Source organism: Pan troglodytes, chromosome 8 (assembly GCF_028858775.2).
Source record: "Pan troglodytes isolate AG18354 chromosome 8, NHGRI_mPanTro3-v2.0_pri, whole genome shotgun sequence".
Lineage (NCBI taxonomy): Eukaryota > Metazoa > Chordata > Mammalia > Primates > Hominidae > Pan > Pan troglodytes.
This window is the reverse complement of record NC_072406.2, coordinates 15,929,172-15,952,040: the sequence shown is the minus strand read 5'-3', so window position 1 is coordinate 15,952,040 and position 22,869 is coordinate 15,929,172. Positions and strand designations below refer to the sequence as shown.

At 53.9% G+C, this 22,869-nt stretch overlaps 1 protein-coding gene across 6 annotated transcripts in view; it reads right to left on the bottom strand.

The window, feature by feature from the left end:
- PFKP (phosphofructokinase, platelet) overlaps nt 1-22,869 on the bottom strand; it is a 71,747-nt gene that overhangs the window by 8,230 nt on the left and 40,648 nt on the right. For 3 of the 6 annotated variants that reach the window (XM_016962555.4, XM_063781300.1, XM_054660653.2), the window contains 8 exons: nt 21,722-21,814; nt 21,032-21,157; nt 18,286-18,350; nt 17,370-17,439; nt 17,040-17,186; nt 11,826-11,896; nt 9,785-9,872; nt 8,611-8,763 (listed from right to left, as the gene is read on the bottom strand). In XM_016962555.4, the coding sequence (XP_016818044.1) occupies nt 8,611-8,763; nt 9,785-9,872; nt 11,826-11,896; nt 17,040-17,186; nt 17,370-17,439; nt 18,286-18,350; nt 21,032-21,157; nt 21,722-21,814 (813 nt within the window). Of the gene's footprint in view, nt 1-3,317; nt 3,471-8,610; nt 8,764-9,784; nt 9,873-11,825; nt 11,897-17,039; nt 17,187-17,369; nt 17,440-18,285; nt 18,351-21,031; nt 21,158-21,721; nt 21,815-22,869 lie in introns of all 6 variants that reach the window. The other 3 variants (XM_016962554.3, XM_063781301.1, XM_054660656.2) reach the window with 2 other exon arrangements.

Genomic DNA, 22,869 nt, shown 5'->3' with positions numbered 1-22,869 from the left:
TGGAGCAAACATTCTGGCCTCAGCCCATGGCTCCTGCCCTCCAGATCTCTGGGACAGTGAGTATTATTTTCCAGCCCCAGGTGTGTGGTCAGTGTCACAGCGGCCACGGGACACACAGAAGCACCTTCCTCAGCTCTGATCCAGAGGAAAACGTCATTTCCTCAGGAAAACACCACCTGGTTTCTAGGACCACAAAGTTCCCTCTGTCAGGGGCTCTCGGAGCCACCCCATGTCCTCTCTTCATAGAAATTATCCCGGTGTCTCTCCCTGCAGTTACCTTGTGGTTATTTGACTTGGGAGGATCTTCCTCACTAGGCTGCAAATTCCATGAGGACAGGAACTGTGGGCTGGGCTTACACCAGTACACCATCAGCAGCACCCGGCCGAGCCCCCACAGCAGGCGCTCAAGAAATGCTTGTCTCTGAATGACATAAGCACGGTATTCCCCAGCCAGCCGTCCATCCGTCCGTCCTGTTCAACGGCTGATCCTGCAGGATTCACTAACGGGCCTCCATGGGACTCAGCCAAGAGTAAGAGCATGAAGTGGGGGAGTGGACTTCAGACTAGGAGCCACGTGAGAGTCTGTGCACCCAAGTTTAACACCCACTGGGAAATTTTCACTTGAGTACTTGGGATGAAATCTAAAAGTGCACTTTGATTAATAAATGCAGGCTTGATTAAACGATTCCAAACTATACTTCCAGTTTCTTTGGCAGATTCTTTTCTTCCCAAAATAATTGGTTGATGTATTCAAAACTGAACATGGACTCTAGTTAGCGGGCCACTTTGCATTGTGTAGAAGCCGAGATGGGGAGAGAAACAGGCACTGGGAAGAATTCCCATCTTTGTGCTTAGGAGGACAGAGGACAGAACCCCGTCAAGGGTCCAAAGAGCCCACAACTGCCTTCTTGAAGGGCCAGTGCAGAATTCTGAGGGTTTCACTGTTCCACCTGTACTGGGTCTCTCTCTCAACGTGATCTAAGACTTAAGATGCTGTAAGGCTTTAAGACTTGTCCTTTGTCTTAGAGAATCCTGGGTGCGGAGTGGGGCCTCAGGACCCCAAGAGGCACAAAACCTCATGGGTTACTTTTCCAACTGAATCTCCCCCGCAGCCCACCCTGAGGTGGGGAATTACTGTCACTCATTCAGAGAATGACATCAACCGCTTAATGGCAAAAGAATTCTGCGGGCAAAGCAGCTCTCCCAAGAGGCTGATTTGTGCCCAAGCATGTCTGAGTTCTGGTCCCTCCAGGCTGCCCCAGGGGCCTGTGGAACAGCGCAGCCCTGACACCTGAGCCACACCCCCGACTGTGTGCTCGTCTCAGTGTAAACGCAGCGACAGCTGGGACGGAAGAGGCCGCCTTTGCTGGAGCTTAGAGATACAGCTTTCCTGAACTCTCTCCTCATTACCTAGATGGCATCTGAAGCCTGAATTAGCTTCTAAAAATAGCAAGTCACTCCGGCCGTGCCTCAGGCAATTAGTCAAAGTAGCACTGACAAGAAGGCGGCAGATCCCAATCGCGGCCCTGCCTGCCTGCAGTGTCGCACGGAGGCGCCTCCCTGGCCTCTGAGTGGGTGGAAGGATGGCAGAGGGCTGTGTCCCAGGGCTGGCACGTGGACAGCAGCCGTGAGTGGCACTTGTCAGGCAAAGCCTGTGACCTCAGCCGTTCCCCCTGCACGATGGGATGTGCCCCCAGCAGACACCACCCCCTGCAAGGACACACAGGCGATCCTGCTGGGAAATTCCCCGAGGAGTCCCATGGGAGCGAGAGCCCCAGGCTACAGTTCAAACATCACCACACTTTGCTCCATGGGTGTTAAGAAATATAAATTGGTGGTGAAAGAAAAGGTGGCGTTTGCTACAGCGTTAAGGTAGAAAAATGCCACTGACTTCTCTGTGAGAACCACCTTGCTCTGTGAATCTGCAGGGAGGCCAGTTTTCCCATGACTGGTATCCCTCACAGCAGCCGAGCCTCTGCTGAAGTCGGTGGCCAGACGGGACAGGGGGTGGGGGTCCCGTCCCTGCTACAGCAAGGAACCCGCAGCAAAGCACAGCTGCTGGCCAGGGTAGGGCTGCGTCGCATGTGGGGCACGAGGGTGGAAGTGTGCATGGACATCTACAAGGTGCTAAAGGAGAGTGAAGCCAGCGATGGCCGGACCCTAATGGCATTCACCCAACAGGGGTCACATGCGGGGCCCAAGGAAGTCCTGGGAATGAGCCGGGGCCAGCCTCTGCAAGACCACCACAGCACTGGGGAACACAGGGAGAAGCCCAGGAGAGAGACGGCCAGGACACGCCCCTCAGCTCGAGTGGGAGGCTGAGGCTCGGACGCACAGGAAGCTGCAGCCGACCTCGTGACTCCTCTGTGCTCCCTTCCCTGCACTGTAACTCAGCTCTGAAGGAAGTACCCGGAATAGAACTGCTGTTTTCCGAGGTTGTGTGCTAAGCTGAACTAAGGAGTCTCCAGCAGGGCTGGGAGTTTTCACTGCAAACTCCGGAGCTGGCTTGGATGTCAAGATGTAAGGTAAAGGCCAGTGGCTGCTGTCCCTGCACGCGATGCAGGCTGACTCCAGCCAGCAGCTGTGCTTTGCTGTGGGTCCCTCGCACCAGGTGGCCAAGTCACGGACGTGACCCTACATGCCACGGTGGCCACCGTCCTGTCTGCAGCTGAGTGAGGACCCTCTCTGCAGCAAAGGCCTGTGGAACTACCATAGGTCCTCATGTCCAGCTTATGACCATAGAGGTGGGTCAGAGTATCAGGGACCGGAGGGGCCACCATGCGGGTGTCAGCACCACACCCACGACTGGCAGAATCCACCCCTCCCAAGGCACATGTTGGTGAAACCGCCTGCCCAGGAGGGCGTGACTTCGGCTCTCTAAAGAGCCTCTTGTCTCACCAGGAAGGCTGTTTTCCAGGCAGCAGCCCCCAGTGGGTACGGCTGTCCTGGAGCTCGTACTTACCGGGCATTTACACCCCTTCCTGCAGGCTCCTACAGCTGGCCCTGCAGCCTCACTACTCAGCGTGGGCAGGAGAGGCAACCTCCAGAGAAATGGTGCCTGCGGCTCCCCTAGTCTAGGTGGGATAGAAACACGATCCCAAGGACTGGATATATCATCTCACTGTTAATCAATAAAGACAGGCTCTCCCTAAGGCAGAGAAGCTAAAAAAATTTTACCCTGTTCTGGCCAGTGTGACATAAAGCCAAGCTAACAAAGGGGGGAAAAGAAGAATAAATCCGGCTCATCCTTAGCACAGAAGAAACAAGTTGCTAAAATAAATGAAGGGAAGCAACGGGAGGAAACAGGGTTCTCTTACCTCAACGACAGCATTCAGGCCAGTGTCGGAGCCCAGGCTTATTTCTGTGCCTGGGACATTGTTGCTAATCGTGGCCGGCACCACACACAGGGGGATGCAAAGCTCCTGGTGGCGGCCTCGTGCCTCGGCCATGTCGCACGCACTCTTGTAAGCCTGAAGCAGCAGGGCCAAGCGGTTAGCGGGGGTGCCGGGTGCTCACCTGCCAGCCCCAGGGCCTGTGCTGAGGTCCAGGAAGGGACAGGAGGGGACTGAGTCCCCAGGGGAAGCCGGTTCATGCGGGTCAAGGGGCCGAGGGGAGCTCTGGAGGCCGTGCGAGAGCAGGACAGGCCTCGGCGACACAGGGGGCCGCCTGGGCATAGCCCAGGTCCTCATGAAAGGGGGCGCCTGCAGGCAGCACAGCGGGGTGGGTGCGAGGCAGGCAACGGAGCAGGTTGCAGGCAACGGCGAGTTAGTCACGAGTGAGACAGCTCAGCTCTCGGCATGTCATGGTGGGTAAGGGAGGCCAGGGCAGTCAGGACACTTAAAGGCAAAGCCGATCCTGTAGCTTTCTGCAGGCAGGCAAGGATCAGTGGGATGGGGCACACGGCTGTGAGGACCACACCAAGTGCCCGCCTTCATCGTGCAGAGGCGGCGCCCAGGTGCAGGCAGGGAAGGGGGCATGCAGCTGGATTACCGGTGGGCCACACTCAGCCCCACGCCACATCTCTGCTCTCTGGGCGGAAGCTGCCGTTTCTGCCCTCGGCAAGCCGCACACAAAGCCGCACAGGCGAGCAAGAACCTGAGTTGCTGCTCTGGGGTTCCACTGGGAAATGCGCTCCGGTATCAGAAAGGGGAGCGGTTCTTGAGCCCGTGTACACCGGGGTTTTTCAGACTCCACCTCAGGGTGTTAACCAAAGTCACAGCAGGACAGGTCCGCACGCCCACTGTTCCCACCTCCAAGTGGCCCCACACAGCAAGGTGTTTTTGACATCCACGTGGTGGCAAAACCAACTGTTTATGGTCTTGGACATGTCTGTCTTACTGTCAATATCCCCACATCTGCTGCAGAAATGCTACTGGTGGGACACAGGGCAGCGCCCACACCTCCCTGGGAGAGTCGCACAGTGAGTGATCTGGGCTCTGCAGCCCTGGGGCAACGCAAAGCATCCCAAGGCCTGGAGCCCGTGTGGGCCGAGGGCTTCGGACAGTGGGTGTAGACCCGTGGCAGGTGAGTTCACAGCACGGTGGATAGGAGGGTGGGGCGGGTGGGTCAGTGCTGGGTGACCACAAGGCGAGCTGTGAGCAGGGTCAGTGCTGGGTGACCACAAGGTGAGCTGTGAGCAGGGTCCCCCGCGCCCCATGGCACGGCCTCCACGTCCACCCAGGCCCAGCACGTGCCCAGCTCTTAGGCCGCTCTGTGCAGGCTCTGCCTGGCAGGCTCTGGCCATGGCAGTTTTTGCAGGACTTCAATCCAAATGCCAGCTGCTTCCCAGCCAGCAACACTCATGTCGGGGCACTGGCTGGCCTGGTGCCCAGGATGTGGCCCCTCAGCACCGCCACGTGGGAGGCTCCTTATGCTTTTCAGACAGGTGATGTTGCTCACTTTACTGTGGAATACCCGAGCTCAGGACTGACCAAGACTGGCTGCGGGGAGCTGGCTGTTTCTCCGAGAAGCCCTCGCTGGAAGCCAGGCAGTGTGGGTGACCTGAGACCAGGAGGGGTCTGAGGCACACAGGAGGGCAGGTGGGGGTCTCGGCACCTTAACTCCACATTGAAATCTGTGGGGACAGCCACAATGCTGCAAATCCTCTCTCCCCTCTTCCCTATCACTCCTCTTTTCCTTCCTTCAGTCTCCAAAAAAGGGAAGGGAAGCTTCAATACGGGGGAGACCCTGCCCAGCAAAACATAAAATTCTCAAGACCAAGCACAGCCAGGCTGTGAATCAGTCACGAGGCTGTGGTCACTGCCACCTTCACGGCAGCTGACGGCAGCGTGGCAGCAGCTTACTGTGCTTCTGATGTGACCTGATCGAGCTTACAGGACGGAGTAATGGGCCAGCGCTAAGGAATGAAAGCGTCCGCCCGAAACTCCCTGCAGCCGTATCCTGAGAACGTGTCACACCGGCCCTGAGGTATTTCATTCCTTCTGCTCTGCCCGGAGGACCACTCACCAGCACCGCATAGATTCTGAGGGGCTAAGCATCAATGCTGGCAAGAAGGAAATCATGAGAGGGGACGAGGACGCACGTGTCCAAAGAAGATGAGGCTTCACCACATCAGCCCCACCCAGGGCTTCCGAAGCACAACACGGTGACGTCCTGAGCCAGACTCCTATTATGGAGCCCACCCTGTGCTCTGAGGGACGTTCCGCAGTGTCCCTTGTCTCCAGCCCCAGATGCTGGGAGCATCCCTTTTCCCAGTGCTAACCAGAAACCTCCCTGGACGTTGCAAACATCCCCTGGGGCAAAATCACCACCCCTGCCCCCATGAGAATCACCAAATTTTCTGAACAATAGAAGCCGGTATACTGGAGCCATCTACAGACCGCAAACCTAAATGCTGCCCAGGGCCACGCCATGAGTCACCAGTCACAGAGGGTGTGGCCGGACAGGGAAGAGACGCTCACTCCCATGCGTCCTCAGCCTCCGGCGGCTTCAGGACAGTGGCCGGGGGAACCCGGAGCCATCCACGTCCAGTTGCCTCACACCCTGATTTCCTGAGGACGCCACCAGCTTATGTTCTTCTATGGCCAGACGAGCCCAGTTCAGACCCAAATCCAAACCTTCTCAGGATTCACACTGTTCGGCCGTCAGTAAACAGGGCTCTGGAGAAAACAGCTGCCATGTTCACATATCGGTCCCTCTCCCTTCAGGGTCCACAGAGGGACCCTCAGCGGCTTTCTCTTCTCTGCCCCAGCTCCCGAGCAGCCACAGCATTCGCCAGGGTGACCTCGGTCAGACGGCGCCACTCACCCATCACGAGACTAGAACCACCGCACTCCCAAGACAGCCTTGTTCCTTGGAGCTCAGGATCAGAAGGGCAACAAGGACACACACATGCACTTACCAATGTGGCTGTACCTGGCCAACGGGAGGCTCAACTAACTACACGCTCCAGTTCTTTCTCAGACATTGTAATCAGTTAACTTCAGGCCCGGCGCGGTGGCTCATCCCTGTAACCCCTGTGCTTTGAGAGCCTAAGACAGGGGGATTGCTTGAGCCCAGACGTTTTGAGACCAGCCTGGGCAACACAGGGAGACCCCGTCTCTATAGAAATACAAAAAATTAGCTGGGCACGGTGGCACCCACCTGTAGTCCCAGCTACTCAGGAGGCTGAGGTGGGAGGATCACCTAAGCCTGGGAGGTCGAGGCTGCAGTGAATAGCGATTGCAGCACTGCATTCCAGCCTGGGAAACAGAGTGAGGCCCTGTCTCCAAAAAAAAAGAGAAAAAAGAAAAAGAAATTGTTTAACCTAGCTTCGAGAAACTCGAATGAATGAAAAACTGCATTTAAAACAATCGCATAATAAATCACACAATCCCTCCAAGGGAAGTAAAGGCGGGTGGAAATGATCATTTGTGGGGTGTTTTTGCCCCACGTATTTTGGTTTTCATAAATTTGACCCTATGCATTTGTTACATATTTACAATCTGAAAAAAAAAAAGTTATTTATAGCAGAGGACCCTGGAATTAAAAAGAGAGATTTTCTTCATGCCTGAAAGTGCACATCACATACCACAAGGATCTATGCTTTGTGTGGAAACTTGAAAATAAGAACAGTCACAGGGAGATCAACGCCAGCTTTGTCCCACATCTTCAGATGCTCAGCTAACTGCAGTGACCGCTCTCAAATTCTCCACCCGTTCCCTCTGGGCGAGTTCCAATTAGGTAACAATTAGGGAAAAAAGAAGCTTCAGTCCCTCTCATTGCACACCCAACTTTCACAGACCCAAAAATCTAGCTAAAGCAGGCGAAAGAGCAGTGAAAGCAATGACGGAATCCAGTCTGTGAAAGATGCTCATCTTCACATTCACAGCGCGAAGGTCGGCCCAGAGCCGGGCCAGCCCTGCAGCAGCAAAGCCGTGACACCCACCACCAGGAGAACAGAAGCAACGTCTAGGTCAGAGATTAGCAACTGCCAAAAATAAGGTGAAAGTTGCCCCCAAAGCCAGTGAACACAGGAAAACCTGGGCAGGTTTCCTTCGCAAAGAAAGTGAAGAAAGTTTAAAACGCTCAGAAAAGCAAGAAACGAGTGCTAAGCATTACTTACCATATGAGCTGTATGTTAAAAGCTTGTTTTTTTATTTACCAGTGCTAGAAATAAGTTTCATGCCAAGGGTTTACAAGAAAAAATATCTTTGAAAAATATTCATGAGAACCAAGTCTCACAAGAAAAATTAAAACTTGAGAATTACTAAAAACTTTTAGACATCAAATTTTAAAAAAATGAAATGCTTTCTGTGTTAGGTACAGATCTTCAAACTCCCACGTCAATTACCAAGCGTGACACATAAACATGGGAATAGGTGTATATTTCTTTTAGCCGGGAATGGTGGCACATGCCTGTGGTCCCAAGTACTCGGGAGGCTGAGGTGAGAGGATCACCTGAGCCCGGGAGGTCGAGGCTGCAGTGAGCTGAGATCACACCACCGCACTCAAGCCTGGGTGACAGAGTAAGACCCCGTCCCACAAAGAAAAAAAGAAGAATATATTTCTATGTTTTATTATTGTCTCTTGGCAAAAAAACTAAGGTAGCACCAATTATTGCCTTAGACGTAATTTAACATCCCCAGTTTACAAAGGGGAAAACGAGGTCAACAGCCAAGACCACAGAGATAACAAATGCAATGGTGCATTCAGGGCAATGAATAAAATTATAAAATATTCGGTTCAATTTCTACCCTCAGCATCAAGGCAGGGGTTCATCATAATGGGTATTGGAGGCTCAAAGAAAATTTAGGCTCAGCACAAAAAAAAAAAAAAAAAAAAAAGCGATTTTTAATGCTGGTGCAATCACGGGAGACTGCGACCCAGCCCTCCTCAGCGCCTCAGGTGCTCACGGGGACTCCTGGAGTCTCGGCCACACTACGTCCCCCTGGTGGCCACACAGAAGAAGACGTGGTAAAACTTTCTGGGAGTGAGATCAAACATTTTCAGAGTCTTAAAACATACTTTTCTGGGGGAAAAAAAGAACGAGAAGCTCTCATTCAGGGTATTCGTACAAGGCTGTTTCTAGCGCACTGGTAGATAAAAAGGGCCGGGGCCCTGGGGTTAGCGTCGGCCGGCGTCCGCCTGGCGGGGCGCGCACGGACTTACGTCGGTGATAGTGTTCAGGGCCGTGTCTGCCCCGATGCTGAAATCGGAACCCGGCACATTGTTGGACACAGTAGCGGGAACCATGACCATGGGGACACAGAACTCCTCGTGCTTCTCCCGGGCGGCTGACAGCTCCAGGAGTCCCAGGTAGGCCTGTCAGACAAGCGTGGGAGTTGTGGGGCGAGAGGGAAGCTGGGGAGGAGGGGGTCTCACTGGGAGAGACTGGGAGAGCCACCTCCACCGCAGCACGCAGGGAGCACACTGGGGCGTCACGAAAACACTACGAGATCAACACACAGACCTTAAGACCACAGACCACAGACAAGGATCGGCAGGTTCTAAGCACAAAGGGCGCAGGACAGACATGATCAGTTAGATGACTAAACCTCTCATGGGTAAGAGTCTCATTTCTGAGGTTCTTTGTTTTTGTTTTTGTTTTTTGAGACGAAGTCTCGCTTTGTGGCCCAGGCTGGAGTGCGGTGGCGCAATCTCGTCTCACTGCAACCTCTGCCTCCCGGGTTCAAGCGATTCTCCTGCCTCAGCCTCCCAGGTAGCTGGGACTACAGGCGCCCGCCACCATGCCCGGCTAATTTTTGTATTCTTAGTAGAGACGGGGGTTTCACCATGTTGGTCAGGCTGGTCTTGAACTCCTGACCTCAGGTGATCTGCCTGCCTCGGCCTCCCAAAGTGCTGGGATTACAGGCGTGAGCCACTGCGCCCGGCCAGTTTTTACTTTTTCTAAAAGTAAATGGAAAGGTTACCATGGGACTAATCTTCATGAATAGAAAAAATATTAGGGTCTACAGTCCAATATGTGATTTTAAACAAAATTCTAGGTATAACTACCTTAGTCTCTAAGTAGCCACTGGACTCTGGACTCAAGAGATAGAATTACTTCCACAGACCTGAAATAGAAGAGCTCACTGAATAGGTGAGGCCCGGTTAAGGAGTCAAGCTTTTGCTTCTCGGTTAAGTTGCTTTACTGGAACTGGGCCACTCGTAGGCCACGTCTTACCACCTGCTATTCTGCTGTTCTACAATTCTCCAGTGGCCGCTGGGTCTGGGAACCTATCATCTCGGATCGTGGCCAGTAGCCAACAAGTAACTTAATGTTTAGCCAACACAGGGCGCGGCTCACACTGGCAAGACCGGCAAGAGAGAAACGGTAACGTACCTCGAATCCACCGATGATCAGCAGCGCGTTGATGCTGTGTGTGCGCATCTGTGTGGCGATCTCTTCCAAGTACTTCCCCGGGAGAACGCTGAAAACAGCCACATGGAGAACGATGTCAGACACCCCAAACTCCACACGGTCCGCGGGACGCCACGCCGGGAATCCCCGAGAAACCACGCCGGTCCCCACCCGGCCGCCTTCCCCAGTCTGTGGTTTTAAGGAGCGGTAAACGTTTGCCTTTTCACTCATGCCGTCGTGGCTGGCAGATGGCAGAATGACCAGGAATCTCATCTCAAAACAGTGTTTTCATGAGAAAATGGAATAAAGCATTTCAGCTCATACCTTGACCTAAAAAGAACTCTACTGCCCCATTAGAAAAAATAAAATTAAGAAGTTATAATTAATAACAATTTTTTTTTTCAAGATGGAGTCTCACTTTGTTACCAGGCTGGAGTGCAGTGGCATAATCTCAGCTCACTGCAAGCTCCGCCTCCCGGGTTCAAGTGATTCTCGTGCCTCAGCCTCCCGAGTAGCTGGGACTACAGGCGCCCGCCACCACGCCCGGCTAATTTTTTACATTTTTAGTAGAGACAGCGTTTCACCATGTTGGCCAGGATGGTCTCCATCTCTTGACCTCCTGATCCACCTGCCTCAGCCTACCAGAGTGCTGGGGTTACAGGTGTGAGCCGCCGTGCCCAATAATTGTTTAAATGGAAATTTCCAGTTTCCAAATAACTTACATATGCATTATCCACTATTGATCTCATTTAAAATCCCATCTGCTCATACCTGCTCTCCCTCCCCCGTGCTCTCACCAATGTCACATGACAGGGCTAACAAGTGCAACACCAGACTGTGCCCCTCCCTGGCTCCCATCCCAAGCCCACCCAAAGGTTTCATGTTGATTGGAAGAAGTGAAGTACTTGTACTCTTGGTAGATTTATAAGACACCGTAGGGCAAAAACGTTCAGGCCAGGCAATCAGAGCAGACAAGTGAATGCAGCTAAGTGCAAACCTGTGCTGGCCCCTAAGGTGAGGTTTCTTAAGCCTCTTCAGGACCAGCCCACAACAGCCAGCGAGTCCTCTCTACGTTCGAGAGCAACACCCTGGCCCTATCAAGCACCTGTGCCCGGGGTGTCAGCAGACAGTCCTCAGCCCCAGAACGCACACCGAGGGATGCATCTGCCTCTACCTAGAGCTTTACTGTCCAGGGCACCCACACACAGAGCTCATGAGAACAGCCGGGAGGCAGCTGTAGAGCTAACCCAGTTCTGAGGCTCCCACCAGTGGCTGGGAGTACCAGGGTCCTGGCTGTAAAGCAAAGCAAAGCAAAGGGTGCAGCTAACTCCCTTGGAACAATAAGCCGGAATTACATGGAATCCATCATTTATTATATTTGCCAAAAACTACCTTCCTTCCATATGAAATTGTAATGTGTAGTGATGACAGAGATTAATATTCGCACCCCTGACATGATCAAAGGTGAGAATTACTCAGGCTTCATCTACATTAGGAAATCCCATTGTCCCCAGCGATGCAGGGACGCGAGGCTTACTGTAGGTCTGAAAAAGAGATTTTTAGACTAGAATTCCTTGGGTCCTTTCCTTGGCTGTGGAAATCTGAGCCTCGAGTCACAGCTGCTCAGGGCTACGCTTCCCACCAATGCTACCTGCTATTATCCAGGCTGCTTTAGGGTTTGCTTAGAGTGCCGTCTCCACGGCTCCGTGACACCACTCATCTTTATGACCTCCAAGTGGAGGCTTTAGGCTCGCCAGCTGGCTTTTCAAATGAATGGAAATATGAATTAGAGGAAGGCATTCACAAGTTACCTCCTCATCTCTCTTACGCCCTGGGACGCATCCCCAGCTCCCTGGAACACGGGCAGTTCCACTGGAGGGAGGACCAGTAACTGCCTGCACCCCTCCCTTAGGGACGCCTTTCCAGGAATCCAACTGGCGTCGGCACCCAGTGATTCTCTCCCAGAACACGGCTCTTCCTTCTTCCTTAAAAGCAGGTCATAGAGTTGAGATTTGGAAGTTACCGTTTTGTCCCAAGAATGGAGCCTCCTTGGCCGGTCCAGCCCCCGACATCTGTCCAGCCGATTTCTTTGATCTAATGTGCAAACACAGAACGAAACAGCTAAAGTGAACAATGAAAGGCAAGTTACAAAGTGCTAAAAATAGCTTTCTGTACTTTTCAACAAGCTGCATTCCGGTAAAGATTTGAGAGGTGTATGAGACAGCATTTATCACGATGCCCGGATGAATCAAGGTGAGAAGCAGAAGTCCAAGGTTAACAACTCATGAAGAGCAGCAGAGGGGCTGCGTTCTCCCTGCCTGTCGGGGCCTCTGCGTCTCATCCTGAGCCACGTGTGAGATACGTCAGCTCCCCGTATCCCGCCACCGGCAACTAAAAGAAAAGTAACATGATGGTTTCTAAGTTGGTAAAAGATTAAGGGAAAATTTCTTTTCTTACAAACTAGGGAGAAAAAAGGAAAACAGATTACTAAGCAAACTAAGGTAATCGCAGAAAGAGGATGCCACTGCGAGGACGGCAGGACTGCGGGAGGAGAACCCGTGGGGCTCGAACCCCAGCTCCACAGCTTCCGGTCACAAGATTCTGGGTAAGTTCACGGATGTGGTGGACACACTGCCATGCTGCAGGGGGATCTCCAGGTAAATTACATTAGAAAAAAGATCATTCTACATCAAAAGGTAAATACTGTACAAGGTGTGTATGTATATATATATATTTGACAGAACCATATAAATCAGGCTTTTTTTCCCCACATAAATCAGTTTTGAAGGCAATATTTTTTAAATAAAGCAAATACCAGTTTTAAGCCAATTAATCTTCACAAGTCTGAACAAGAAAGACGGGGAAAGCAAGATCCACCCAGGACAGAACGGTTCCTAATCCGGTTCCTGCTGCTGAGATGCGGGTGGATGGGCCAACACAGAAAGGGGGCCAGCGGTGGTAGAAGGTGGATCATCTGTGTTCCCAGGGATGCCACAGGGCATCTCCACCCCACCTCTCTGCCACTCCTCAGTCTCCTGGGCTGGGGTTTCCTCTTCCCACCCTACTCTTAACAATGGCACCCTGAGGACTCAGTCCTGGACCTTCTTCTCTCTCCTGCCTGCACTCAGGCCCTCAGGGAAGCTCTGTGAGTTCTGCACCTTTAACTACGTGGGGACGGTGAAGACTCCTAAACCCACGAGCTGAGCCAAACCCTCCTGAAGATGCCGGGACACAGCGGCTTACTGCACATTCTTGGCCGCGGGACACAAACCTTCACCCCAGCATCCCCAGTCCTGTCCTCAGCCATGGGACACACACCTTCACCCCAGCATCCCCAGTCCTGCCCTCCGCCGCGGGACACACACCTTCACCCCGGCATCCCCAGTCCTGCCCTCCGCCGCGAGACACACACCTTCACCCCGGCATCCCCAGTCCTGTCCTCCGCGGCGGGACACACACCTTCACCCCGGCATCCCCAGTCCTGTCCTCTGCGGGACACACACCTTCACCCCGGCATCCCCAGTCCTGTCCTCAGCTGCGGGACACACACCTTCACCCTGGCATCCCCAGTCCTGCCCTCCACCGCGGGACACACACCTTCACCCCCGCATCCCCAGTCCTGTCCTCCACCGTGGGACACACACTTTCACTCCGGCATCCCCAGTCCTGTCCTCGGCCGTGGGACACACAACTTCACCCTGGTATCCCCAATCCTATCCTCAGCTGTGGGACACACACCTTCACCCCAGCATCCCCAGTCCTGTAATCAGCTGAGGGACACACACTTTCACCCCGGCATCCCCAGTCCTGTCCTCAGCTGTGGGACACACACCTTCACCTAGGCATCCCCAGTCCTGTCCTCAGCCGTGGGACACACACCTTCACCCCGGCATCCCCAGTCCTGTCCTCAGCCGTGGGACACACACCTTCACCCCGGCATCCCCAGTCCTGTCCTCAGCCGTGGGACACACACCTTCACCCCGGCATCCCCAGTCCTGTCCTCAGCCGTGGGACACACACCTTCACCCTGGCATCCCCAGTCCTGTCCTCAGCCGTGGGACACACACCTTCACCTAGGCATCCCCAGTCCTGTCCTCAGCTGTGGGACACACACCTTCACCCCGGCATCCCCAGTCCTGTCCTCCACCGCGGGACACACACCTTCACCCCGGCATCCCCAGTCCTGTCCTCCACCGCGGGACACACACCTTCACCCCAGCATCCCCAGTCCTGTCCTCCACCGCGGGACACACACCTTCACCTAGGCATCCCCAGTCCTGTTCTCAGCCATGGGACACACACCTTCACCTAGGCATCCCCAGTCCTGTCCTGTCCTCAGCCGTGGGACACACACTTTCACCCCGGCATCCCCAGTCCTGTCCTCCGCCATGGGACACACACTTTCACCCCGGCATCCCCAGTCCTGTCCTCCACCGCGGGACACACACCTTCACCCCGGCATCCCCAGTCCTGTTCTCAGCTGCGGGACACACACCTTCACCTAGGCATCCCCAGTCCTGTCCTCAGCCGTGGGACACACACTTTCACCCCGGCATCCCCAGTCCTGTCCTCCACCGCGGGACACACACCTTCATCCCGGCATCCCCAGTCCTGTCCTCCACCGCGGGACACACACCTTCACCCCGGCATCCCCAGTCCTGTTCTCAGCTGCGGGACACACACCTTCACTCCAGCATCCCCAGTCCTGTCCTCCACGGCGGGACACACACCTTCACCCCGGCATCCCCAGTCCTGTCCTCCACTGCGGGACACACACCTTCACCCCGGCATCCCCAGTCCTGTCCTCCGCCGTGGGACACACACTTTCACCCCAGCATCCCCAGTCCTGTCCTCCGCCGTGGGACACACACTTTCACCCCAGCATCCCCAGTCCTGTCCTCCGCCGTGGGACACACACTTTCACCCCGGCATCCCCAGTCCTGTCCTCGGCCGTGGGACACACACTTTCACCCCGGCATCCCCAGTCCTGTCCTCCGCCGTGGGACACACACTTTCACCCCGGCATCCCCAGTCCTGTCCTCGGCCGTGGGACACACACTTTCACCCCGGCATCCCCAGTCCTGTCCTCCGCCGTGGGACACACACTTTCACCCCGGCATCCCCAGTCCTGTCCTCCGCCGTGGGACACACACTTTCACCCCGGCATCCCCAGTCCTGTCCTCGGCCGTGGGACACACACTTTCACCCCGGCATCCCCAGTCCTGTCCTCGGCCGTGGGACACACACTTTCACCCCGGCATCCCCAGTCCTGTCCTCGGCCGTGGGACACACACTTTCACCCCGGCATCCCCAGTCCTGTCCTCCGCCGTGGGACACACACTTTCACCCCGGCATCCCCAGTCCTGTCCTCCGCCATGGGACACACACTTTCACCCCGGCATCCCCAGTCCTGTCCTCGGCCGTGGGACACACACTTTCACCCTGGCCTCATGAGTCTCCGCTCCTCATCCTACCTGTAAGAAGTGTGTCTCAGGGCTTCCTAGTCCTCATAAATTGCAACTGTACCCTTTCCATGTGCTCAGGCCAGGAGTGGAGTGATCCTTGCCTCCTCTGTTTACGCCTGCGTGTACTTAGCAAGCAAACCCCATCTGCCCTCCGTGCCCTCCATACCTCCAGACCCTTGGAGGTTTCTCGCCATCTGCACAGTAGCCAGTCTGGACCCACCATCTCTTGCTAGGTGACTGCAAAGTCCCGGCTGGGAGCCCTGCCTCCTGCCTCTGCCTTGGTGAACAGCAGAGGGTCCCTTTAGAAAGCTCTTGGTGTGGGCCAGTCCCTGCTCAGGACCTTCGAATCTCACATAACATAAAAGCCAACCTCCTCAGGCTGCCCACAAAGAAGCCGGCCCTGCCCCTGCAGTTCCCATCCTCACTGCCCTGAGCAGACTCAGAGCCCACAAACAAGCCCGGCCTGCCCCTGCAGTTCCCATCCTCACTGCCCTGTGCGGGCTCGGAGCCCCCGCCCCTGTGAGCATCAGCTCCAGAGCATCCTTTCCCTCCGCCTGGGATGAGTGTCCCCTGAGGGCCCCATGAACCACCAGCAGCCTGGGAGCACCTTCCCCAGCATTGCTGTCTGGGGGATCTCCAGCAGGCCCTCCTCGGCATGCCTCTGAGCACTGCTCACCATCCAGAGAGCAGGAGGATCCTCAGCCACTGTCCTCTCTCCCCATCTATAAACGCAGTCTCCACGGAACCAGAGAGTTGTGTCTGCTTTGCTCACTCATTTAATTCCTCAGCATAAGAATTCCACAAAGTAGGAGGCTGGGCACAGTGGGTCATGCCTGTAATCCCAGCACTTTGGGAGGCCAAGGTGGGTGGGTCACCTGAGGTCAGGAGGTCAAGACCAGCCTGGCCAACATGATGAAACCCCATCTCTACTAAAAATACAAAAATGAGCTGGGCGTGGTGGTGCGTGCCTGTAATTTCAGCTACTCAGGAGGCTGAGGCAGGAGAATCGCTTGAACCCAGGAGGCAGAGGCTGCAGTGGGCCAAGATCGTGCCATTGCACTCCAGCTTGGGCAACAGAGCGAGACTTCATCTCAAAAAAAAAAAAAAGAATTTCACAAAGTAGGTATTTGTTGGCTAATCAGATAAACAAATAGCCACAAGTTCAACCCCTGGTCAGGAGCTCAGAATCCTGTTTCCAGTCCTCCCTCGTGCACCCAGCCCAGTTGGCATCCCTATGCCTCGGTTTTCTTGTAAGGAAAATGGGGATAACATCTTAGATTTAGTGTGAGGCTTAAATGGGTGAACACATGTCAATCCCACAGAACAACTGGATACAGCACACATCAAGGGGTGTTACCTGTGTTCACTAAAGTTTGTATTTCAGTGGGTGCTTGTGCACACCAGACACCGCCTGCTTTCCCTCCAGTGCCTGGTTTAAACCAACCACAGCCTCCGAGACAACGCCACCTTCCTTCTCACCTAATGTCAGGGCCATCAGACCCCAGAGGCACTGCCATCCCCCAGCACCTTTTCAGAAAATTCAAAAGCACATCATACCCTGGGCTCCATTTGAGGGCCTGAAACCTACCTTAGGGTGAGATTTTACTCCAGAAGCAATGCCTTAAATAAGTAGTCATTCAGTCACAATATCACAGGATCCCGGACTGAGGCATGAAAAGGTATGAGGGCCATGGAGGGCACCCCCCCACCACCACGTCCACTGTGCTCAGAGCCAGGTTGTCTGCCTGCCTACGGCATCCTGGGTGACTCACCTGGCCCTTGGCGAAGCCGTCAAAGCCATCATAGATGGCGAGCATCCTGTGGCCGTCGGCAATGCCCACGCGCACAGCTGAGCGTACGGCTGCGTTCATCCCAGCCGCGGGTGCCCCCACGTTGATGACAGCTACGTTGCAATTGGTCTGCAAAACAGAAGGCAGGCGAGCGCTGGGTCACGGGCACACGTGAGCTCCATTTGCTGCACACTTTGGCAGTGGCCCATGCCGTGCCAGGCCTGAAAACGGGTGGCCTCATTCAGCGAGGCAGAGGCCACGAGGGGAGGCCCGCAGGAGAGGTCGGGGCATCGCGGGAGGCCGGCCACCTACCTTTGGGATCTGATCATCCGGCAGCTTGATGGCAAGTCGCTTGTAGGTGTTCAGGTTGCCCGCAAAGCTCCTAAAGGAAAAGGGTGTCGTTGGACCAGAGTCGAGAATACCGGACACAATTCGGGGCTCATGTGGAGAAAAGGCGGCTTATCTGCCAGCACTCGATGTGTCTGCCCGACTATCTGGGCAGAAGGAGGAGGCCCCAGGATTCCATGTGCATGGCAGAGCCCTTAGCCGCGACCCGCGGTGCTGTCCGTGTCTGGTGGAAATGGACTAAGAGAAAAGGGCATGCTTCTACACTTCATAACTTTCTCTTGCAAAACATGAGCCACAGCTGGGTGTGGTGGCTCAAGCCTGTAATCCCAGCACTTTGGGAGGCTGAGGCGGGTGGATCATTTGAGGTCAGGAGTTTGAGACCAGCCTGGCCAACATGGTGAAACCCCGTCTGTACTAAAAATACAAAAATTAGCTGGATGTGGTGACACGCACTGGTACGAGCTGGTAATCGCAGCTACTCGGGAGGCTGAGGCATGAGAATTGCTTGAACATGGGAGGCAGAGATTGCAGGGAGCTGAGATGGCACCACTGCACTCTAGCCTAGGCAACAGAAGGAGACTCCTTTTTTTGTTTTGGTTTGTTGTTAAAGGGCCACAAGTCACCTTGTGCCTTAATCTCATTAGCTCCTATAACAACCATCACCTTACCAAAAAGGACCAATGGCAAATTTAGAAAATGATTTCTCTCTAACCAGTCACCAGGGCCTGCTACTGCAAAAGCGGTGCTGTGAGTACTGCCTGACTTTCCGATTTTTCACAGTGACATGGAATAAGCACAACCCCCCTAAGCACATTTGTAGTGGCCAGGCCTGAGGGGTGTGTGTTCCTGACAGGGCAGAGCTTTCTCCAAAGCACCTCACCTCCCTCGGAGTCGAACCGCATCTTGAAATCTCCTCTCGTCCATCGCCTTCTGCACATCCTGAGTCTTTTAAAACAATGATGAAAAGAAGAAAGAATGTGTCAGGACCTGGTGCATCATGGATGGGGTAGGTAGAGACTGGCTCGGTCCTTCCCACCAGCCCCCTCCAGTCTGACCCGGGCAGCCGGCAGCCCCAGGGTTAATGGTCTAGACGACCGGCCGCCAAGTGTGTCCTAATGCTGGTTGGCAGCCAGCCCCACACGGCCCGGCTGTGAGGTCAGAGCCCTGGGACTGCTTAGCTCAGGAGGCTTCTGAGGAAAAAGAGAAGGTGTCGCCTGCTGTTTGTGGACACAACACTGTGAAGATTTAACTCCAAGAGAACAAAGCCAGAGGAAATGAAATCTCTCAGGCATGGTTCTAAGGAATTCTCAATTTGATTATGGTGGGGAAAAACAAAACAAAACACACCAGCTAACTGGGGGATGTGGGATGGGAGCGAGGTCACAGCGGGCGGGGGAGCAGAGGGGCCCGGATGGAGGCCCTGGGACACGGGGCTGGGACTGATGAACGCCAGGCAGCCCTGGGCAACGTCAGGATCTTGGGCAAGTTCTTTCTCCCTCCGAAGTTCAATTTCCTCATCTGTAAGATGAGAAAAATACTCCTACTTCCAGCTATCTCTAAGGTTATTCAAGCATGTCAGACCCTCAGGAAGATGCCTGACAAACAGCAGGTGCACAGTAGTGGTCCCTCAGCTTTAAAAACAAAGCCACACAAGGGTGGTTTCAAGGTCAGGGCAAGTGACACCTACCACGGTCGTCTCTAGACAAGCAGAGACACGAGACAGGCTTAAAATACACATACTGCATGTCGTTCAGTGCTCTGAGCCTTTTAAGCCTACTGCCTCTCACATGCACACAGGCACACACTAACGTGCAGACACACACTACCTCACACTCCAACATGCACACATATGCATATAAGCATACCTGCACACACAAACATGCAGACACACGCTACCTCACACTCATGCCAACATGCACACATCTGCATAGAAACATACCTGCACACACACAAACATGCCGACACATACTACCTCACATACACACACATGCATATAAACACATGCACACAGACATGCACACACTATCTCAAACATGCTCACATGCATATAAGCCTACATGCACACACATGCAGATACATTACCTCACACATACATACACATGCATATAAACATACATGCACACACTAACATGCAGAAACATACTACCTCACACTCAAATGTACACATATGCATATACACACATGCACACACACTAACATGCACACACACTACCTACCTCACAAAAACATGCACACATACATGCAGACATACTACCACACACAAACATGCATACTCATGCATATAAACATACACATACATGCAGACCCAAACTACCTCACTCACAAACACGCACACACATGCATAAATATATGCATAAACCTGCATGTATATGCATATAGAGACACACATGCACACACATATACATACATACACACAGAGACACAAGCCTGCACACACACTCACACACATACACACAAATACTATTTTCTCCCTTGGGCTTTTGGAAATTATGTTTACAAGGTGACTTTCAACAAGTCCCTGACTTGATTGCTTCAAGACTTTTGTGTGGGTTAAGAGGCAACAAAACAGGAGTCATGAATCATGAATGAACTCTGAAAAATAAAACAACAGCTGGGCGCGGTGGCTCACGCCTGTAATCCCAGCATTTTGGGAGGCCCGAGGTGGATGGATCACAAGGTCAGGAGATCCAGACCATCCTGGCTAACACGGTGAAACCCCACCTCTACTAAAAATACAAAAAAAAAAAAAAAAAATTAGCCAGGCACCTGTAGTCCCAGCTACTCGGGAGGCTGAGGCAGGAGAATGGCGTGAACCCAGGAGGTGGAGCTTGCAGTGAGCCAAGATCACGCCATTGCACTCTAGCCTGGGCAACAGTGAGACTCTGTCTCTAAATTAATTAATTAATTAATTAAATAACTTCAAATGCAGCTAACTCCACAGCCACCTCCACTACTGAACCAATGCCTGAAAAGCTGGAACTGCTTTTCCCTTTGTTCATTTGCAGGCAGGCAGTTCCCTGTCACAAGAAGGGTGGGTGTATCTTCGGGTGACCAGAGCTATCCCTGTGTCCCATCACAGACCTGAATGTCCTTGCGGATAGGAGGACAGGAAATGGCTGTAACTGGAGAAGTTTGGGAAGGTCCCACCTTCCCCTACGAAATACCAACCTGCATATCTCTCTCACGCCCACCTCCCTGCCTCCCTGCCCCCTCTGCCCCATGGGTCTCTCTCACGCCCGCCTCCCTGCACTCTGTCCACGGATCTCTCTCTCTCGGCTGCCTCCCTGCACTCTGTCCTTCTGCAGCACCTGGTGCACTGGGGCCACCTGGATCCTCGACTGCTGAGGATCCCGATGCTCTAGACACCCCTCAGGGGAGGTTACGACTATGTGCCACACAGATGGATGGTAACTTAGAAAACCAAAGAGCGAAGACGGCGCAGGCTCTTCAGGTGTGGGTGAGAACACAAGCCTTCTCCCTCCCCACGGGCAGCTCACCTCCTTCTCAGAAAGGCCGTGTAATGCAGCCTGCACCGACGAGACACCCAAGGTGCCCAGCCTGGCCCGACAAGCAGCGTCTGTCCCAGCCGTCCCCGCCCTGCCCTTGGCCATGGGCTGCCCACTCACCATCTGCACACACTCCATCAGCGGCAGGCGCACGGCGTGGTTCCCGTTCAGTGACACGACGCAAGCTGGGGTGTCTGGGGTGGCCTCTAGCAAGGCGATGACCGCCTCCACTCCCATGCGGCTGGCCTGGAAACCAGGTCCATGTGGGTCAGGGGCAGCCTCCCGTCCTGCCCTGTCCCTGTCACCTCCTATCTTTCCATGACGTCCAATGACCTCAGTCAGGTGCTCACAGCCCCTCCCACTTCCAGCCCAACTCTTTAGAGCAAAGCTATTTCCACTTCTTTAGAACTGGCAAGACGGGAACAGAGGGGAGGGTCAGGGCACATGGAGAGCAGGAGTGTTAAGAGCTGAGGGTTTGTACTTGGGATTCCTGCTGCCCTGAGTCAGTTTCCAGAAACTCACACTAGAAACACAGCCTTTCTGCCCTGGGGTTGTGCCCTCTGGGGTCCACGTTGTGCCAACACCAAGCACTGCCTTCCCACATTAGGGAGCTCTCCCCGCATCTGAATGGCTGCAGGCCTAGAGACTGGTCTACACCAAAGGTCTCAAGGATCGTTAAGATGAGGGCCGGGCCGCGGGCATCTCTCGGGGAGCACCTTGCCAGCCTCCGTGGCCGGCTGGTGCCTGTGCCTCTCCAGAAACGCTTCCTCCTAGAGACCTTGTGAAGATGCCCAACCTTTCCCAACTCACCAAGATCCTGTCGAACGCCGAAGGGGTCCCTCCTCTCTGCACGTGCCCGAGGATGGTCACACGTGTGTCATAGCCCAGCTGCGTGACAACGAGCTGCAAGGAAACATCTCGTTAGGACGCGGAACTGTGATGCGGACACAGCAGCCCAGATCTGGAAGGAGGTACTGGGCACTGGAAAAGGTTTTTCGCTCTTTCTTCAGATCTAAATGGGAAAAGTTATTTCTAAATTTTGTTTCCTAGCAGAACGTTTAGTGTATATAACAGGCAGCTGAAACTTGGTTTTAAAAATAATACTGTTGTTACCAGACAAGATCTTGGCTCGCACCTAGAAAATGAATACAAGTAACATGTTCGTTGCTTTAAAAAAGAAAAATAAAAAAATAACGTTTTAGTAGCTTGCATTTAAACTATTACTTATATTTTACAAAAAATGTAAACATCTTCCTTGAACCAGCTTAAATTTGTTCAGCTGTGATTTGAACAGCACAAGCCAGCCCAATCAAGGCGCTCCCCTCGCCCCAGCCCATGGGCACGCCGGCCCGGTGATCTGGAGAGGCCACTGACTGTCTCTGGAACTCAGCTTATTCCTCTGTAAGGACAGTGGGGCTGGGCTACGTAAATTCCTTGGTTCCTTCTCGGTCCATTGTCCTATAATTTAATTACAGCTAAGTGGGAAATAAAATCTTTGCCTGGACTTTATGGATGACCACTTATAAATATTGGCAGATGTCTTTCCCAGGTGTCCATCACTGTTTTCATATCCAGAGATATGCTTTGCTCCTTAACTGACCATAACAAAGCACAATAAAGAAGCCGACTTGCAAAGCCAGGTGGGGACGTCTTCTGCCCCGTGGCTGCTGGAGCCACAGCCCATCCCCAGCCCCAGCAGCCTGCAGCCCCGTCTACAGCAGGGGCGCAGCCCATGGTATCAGAGTCCTCTCCAGACAGGCAGGCACTGGCCTGAGCAAGTCCCAGGGCACGAAGCCTGCCAAAGCCTGTTCCCAGGCAGGGCCACGAGGACACAGCGGCTTTGTGAGTAAGAATGTGCTCAGCTGATGCTCTGGGTTATGGGAGGGCACAGGGAATAGCAAGATGCCGCCTTTTCCCACTGTGGCAAACAGAAGCCCGGGTCGGCTGCCAAGTGGTCA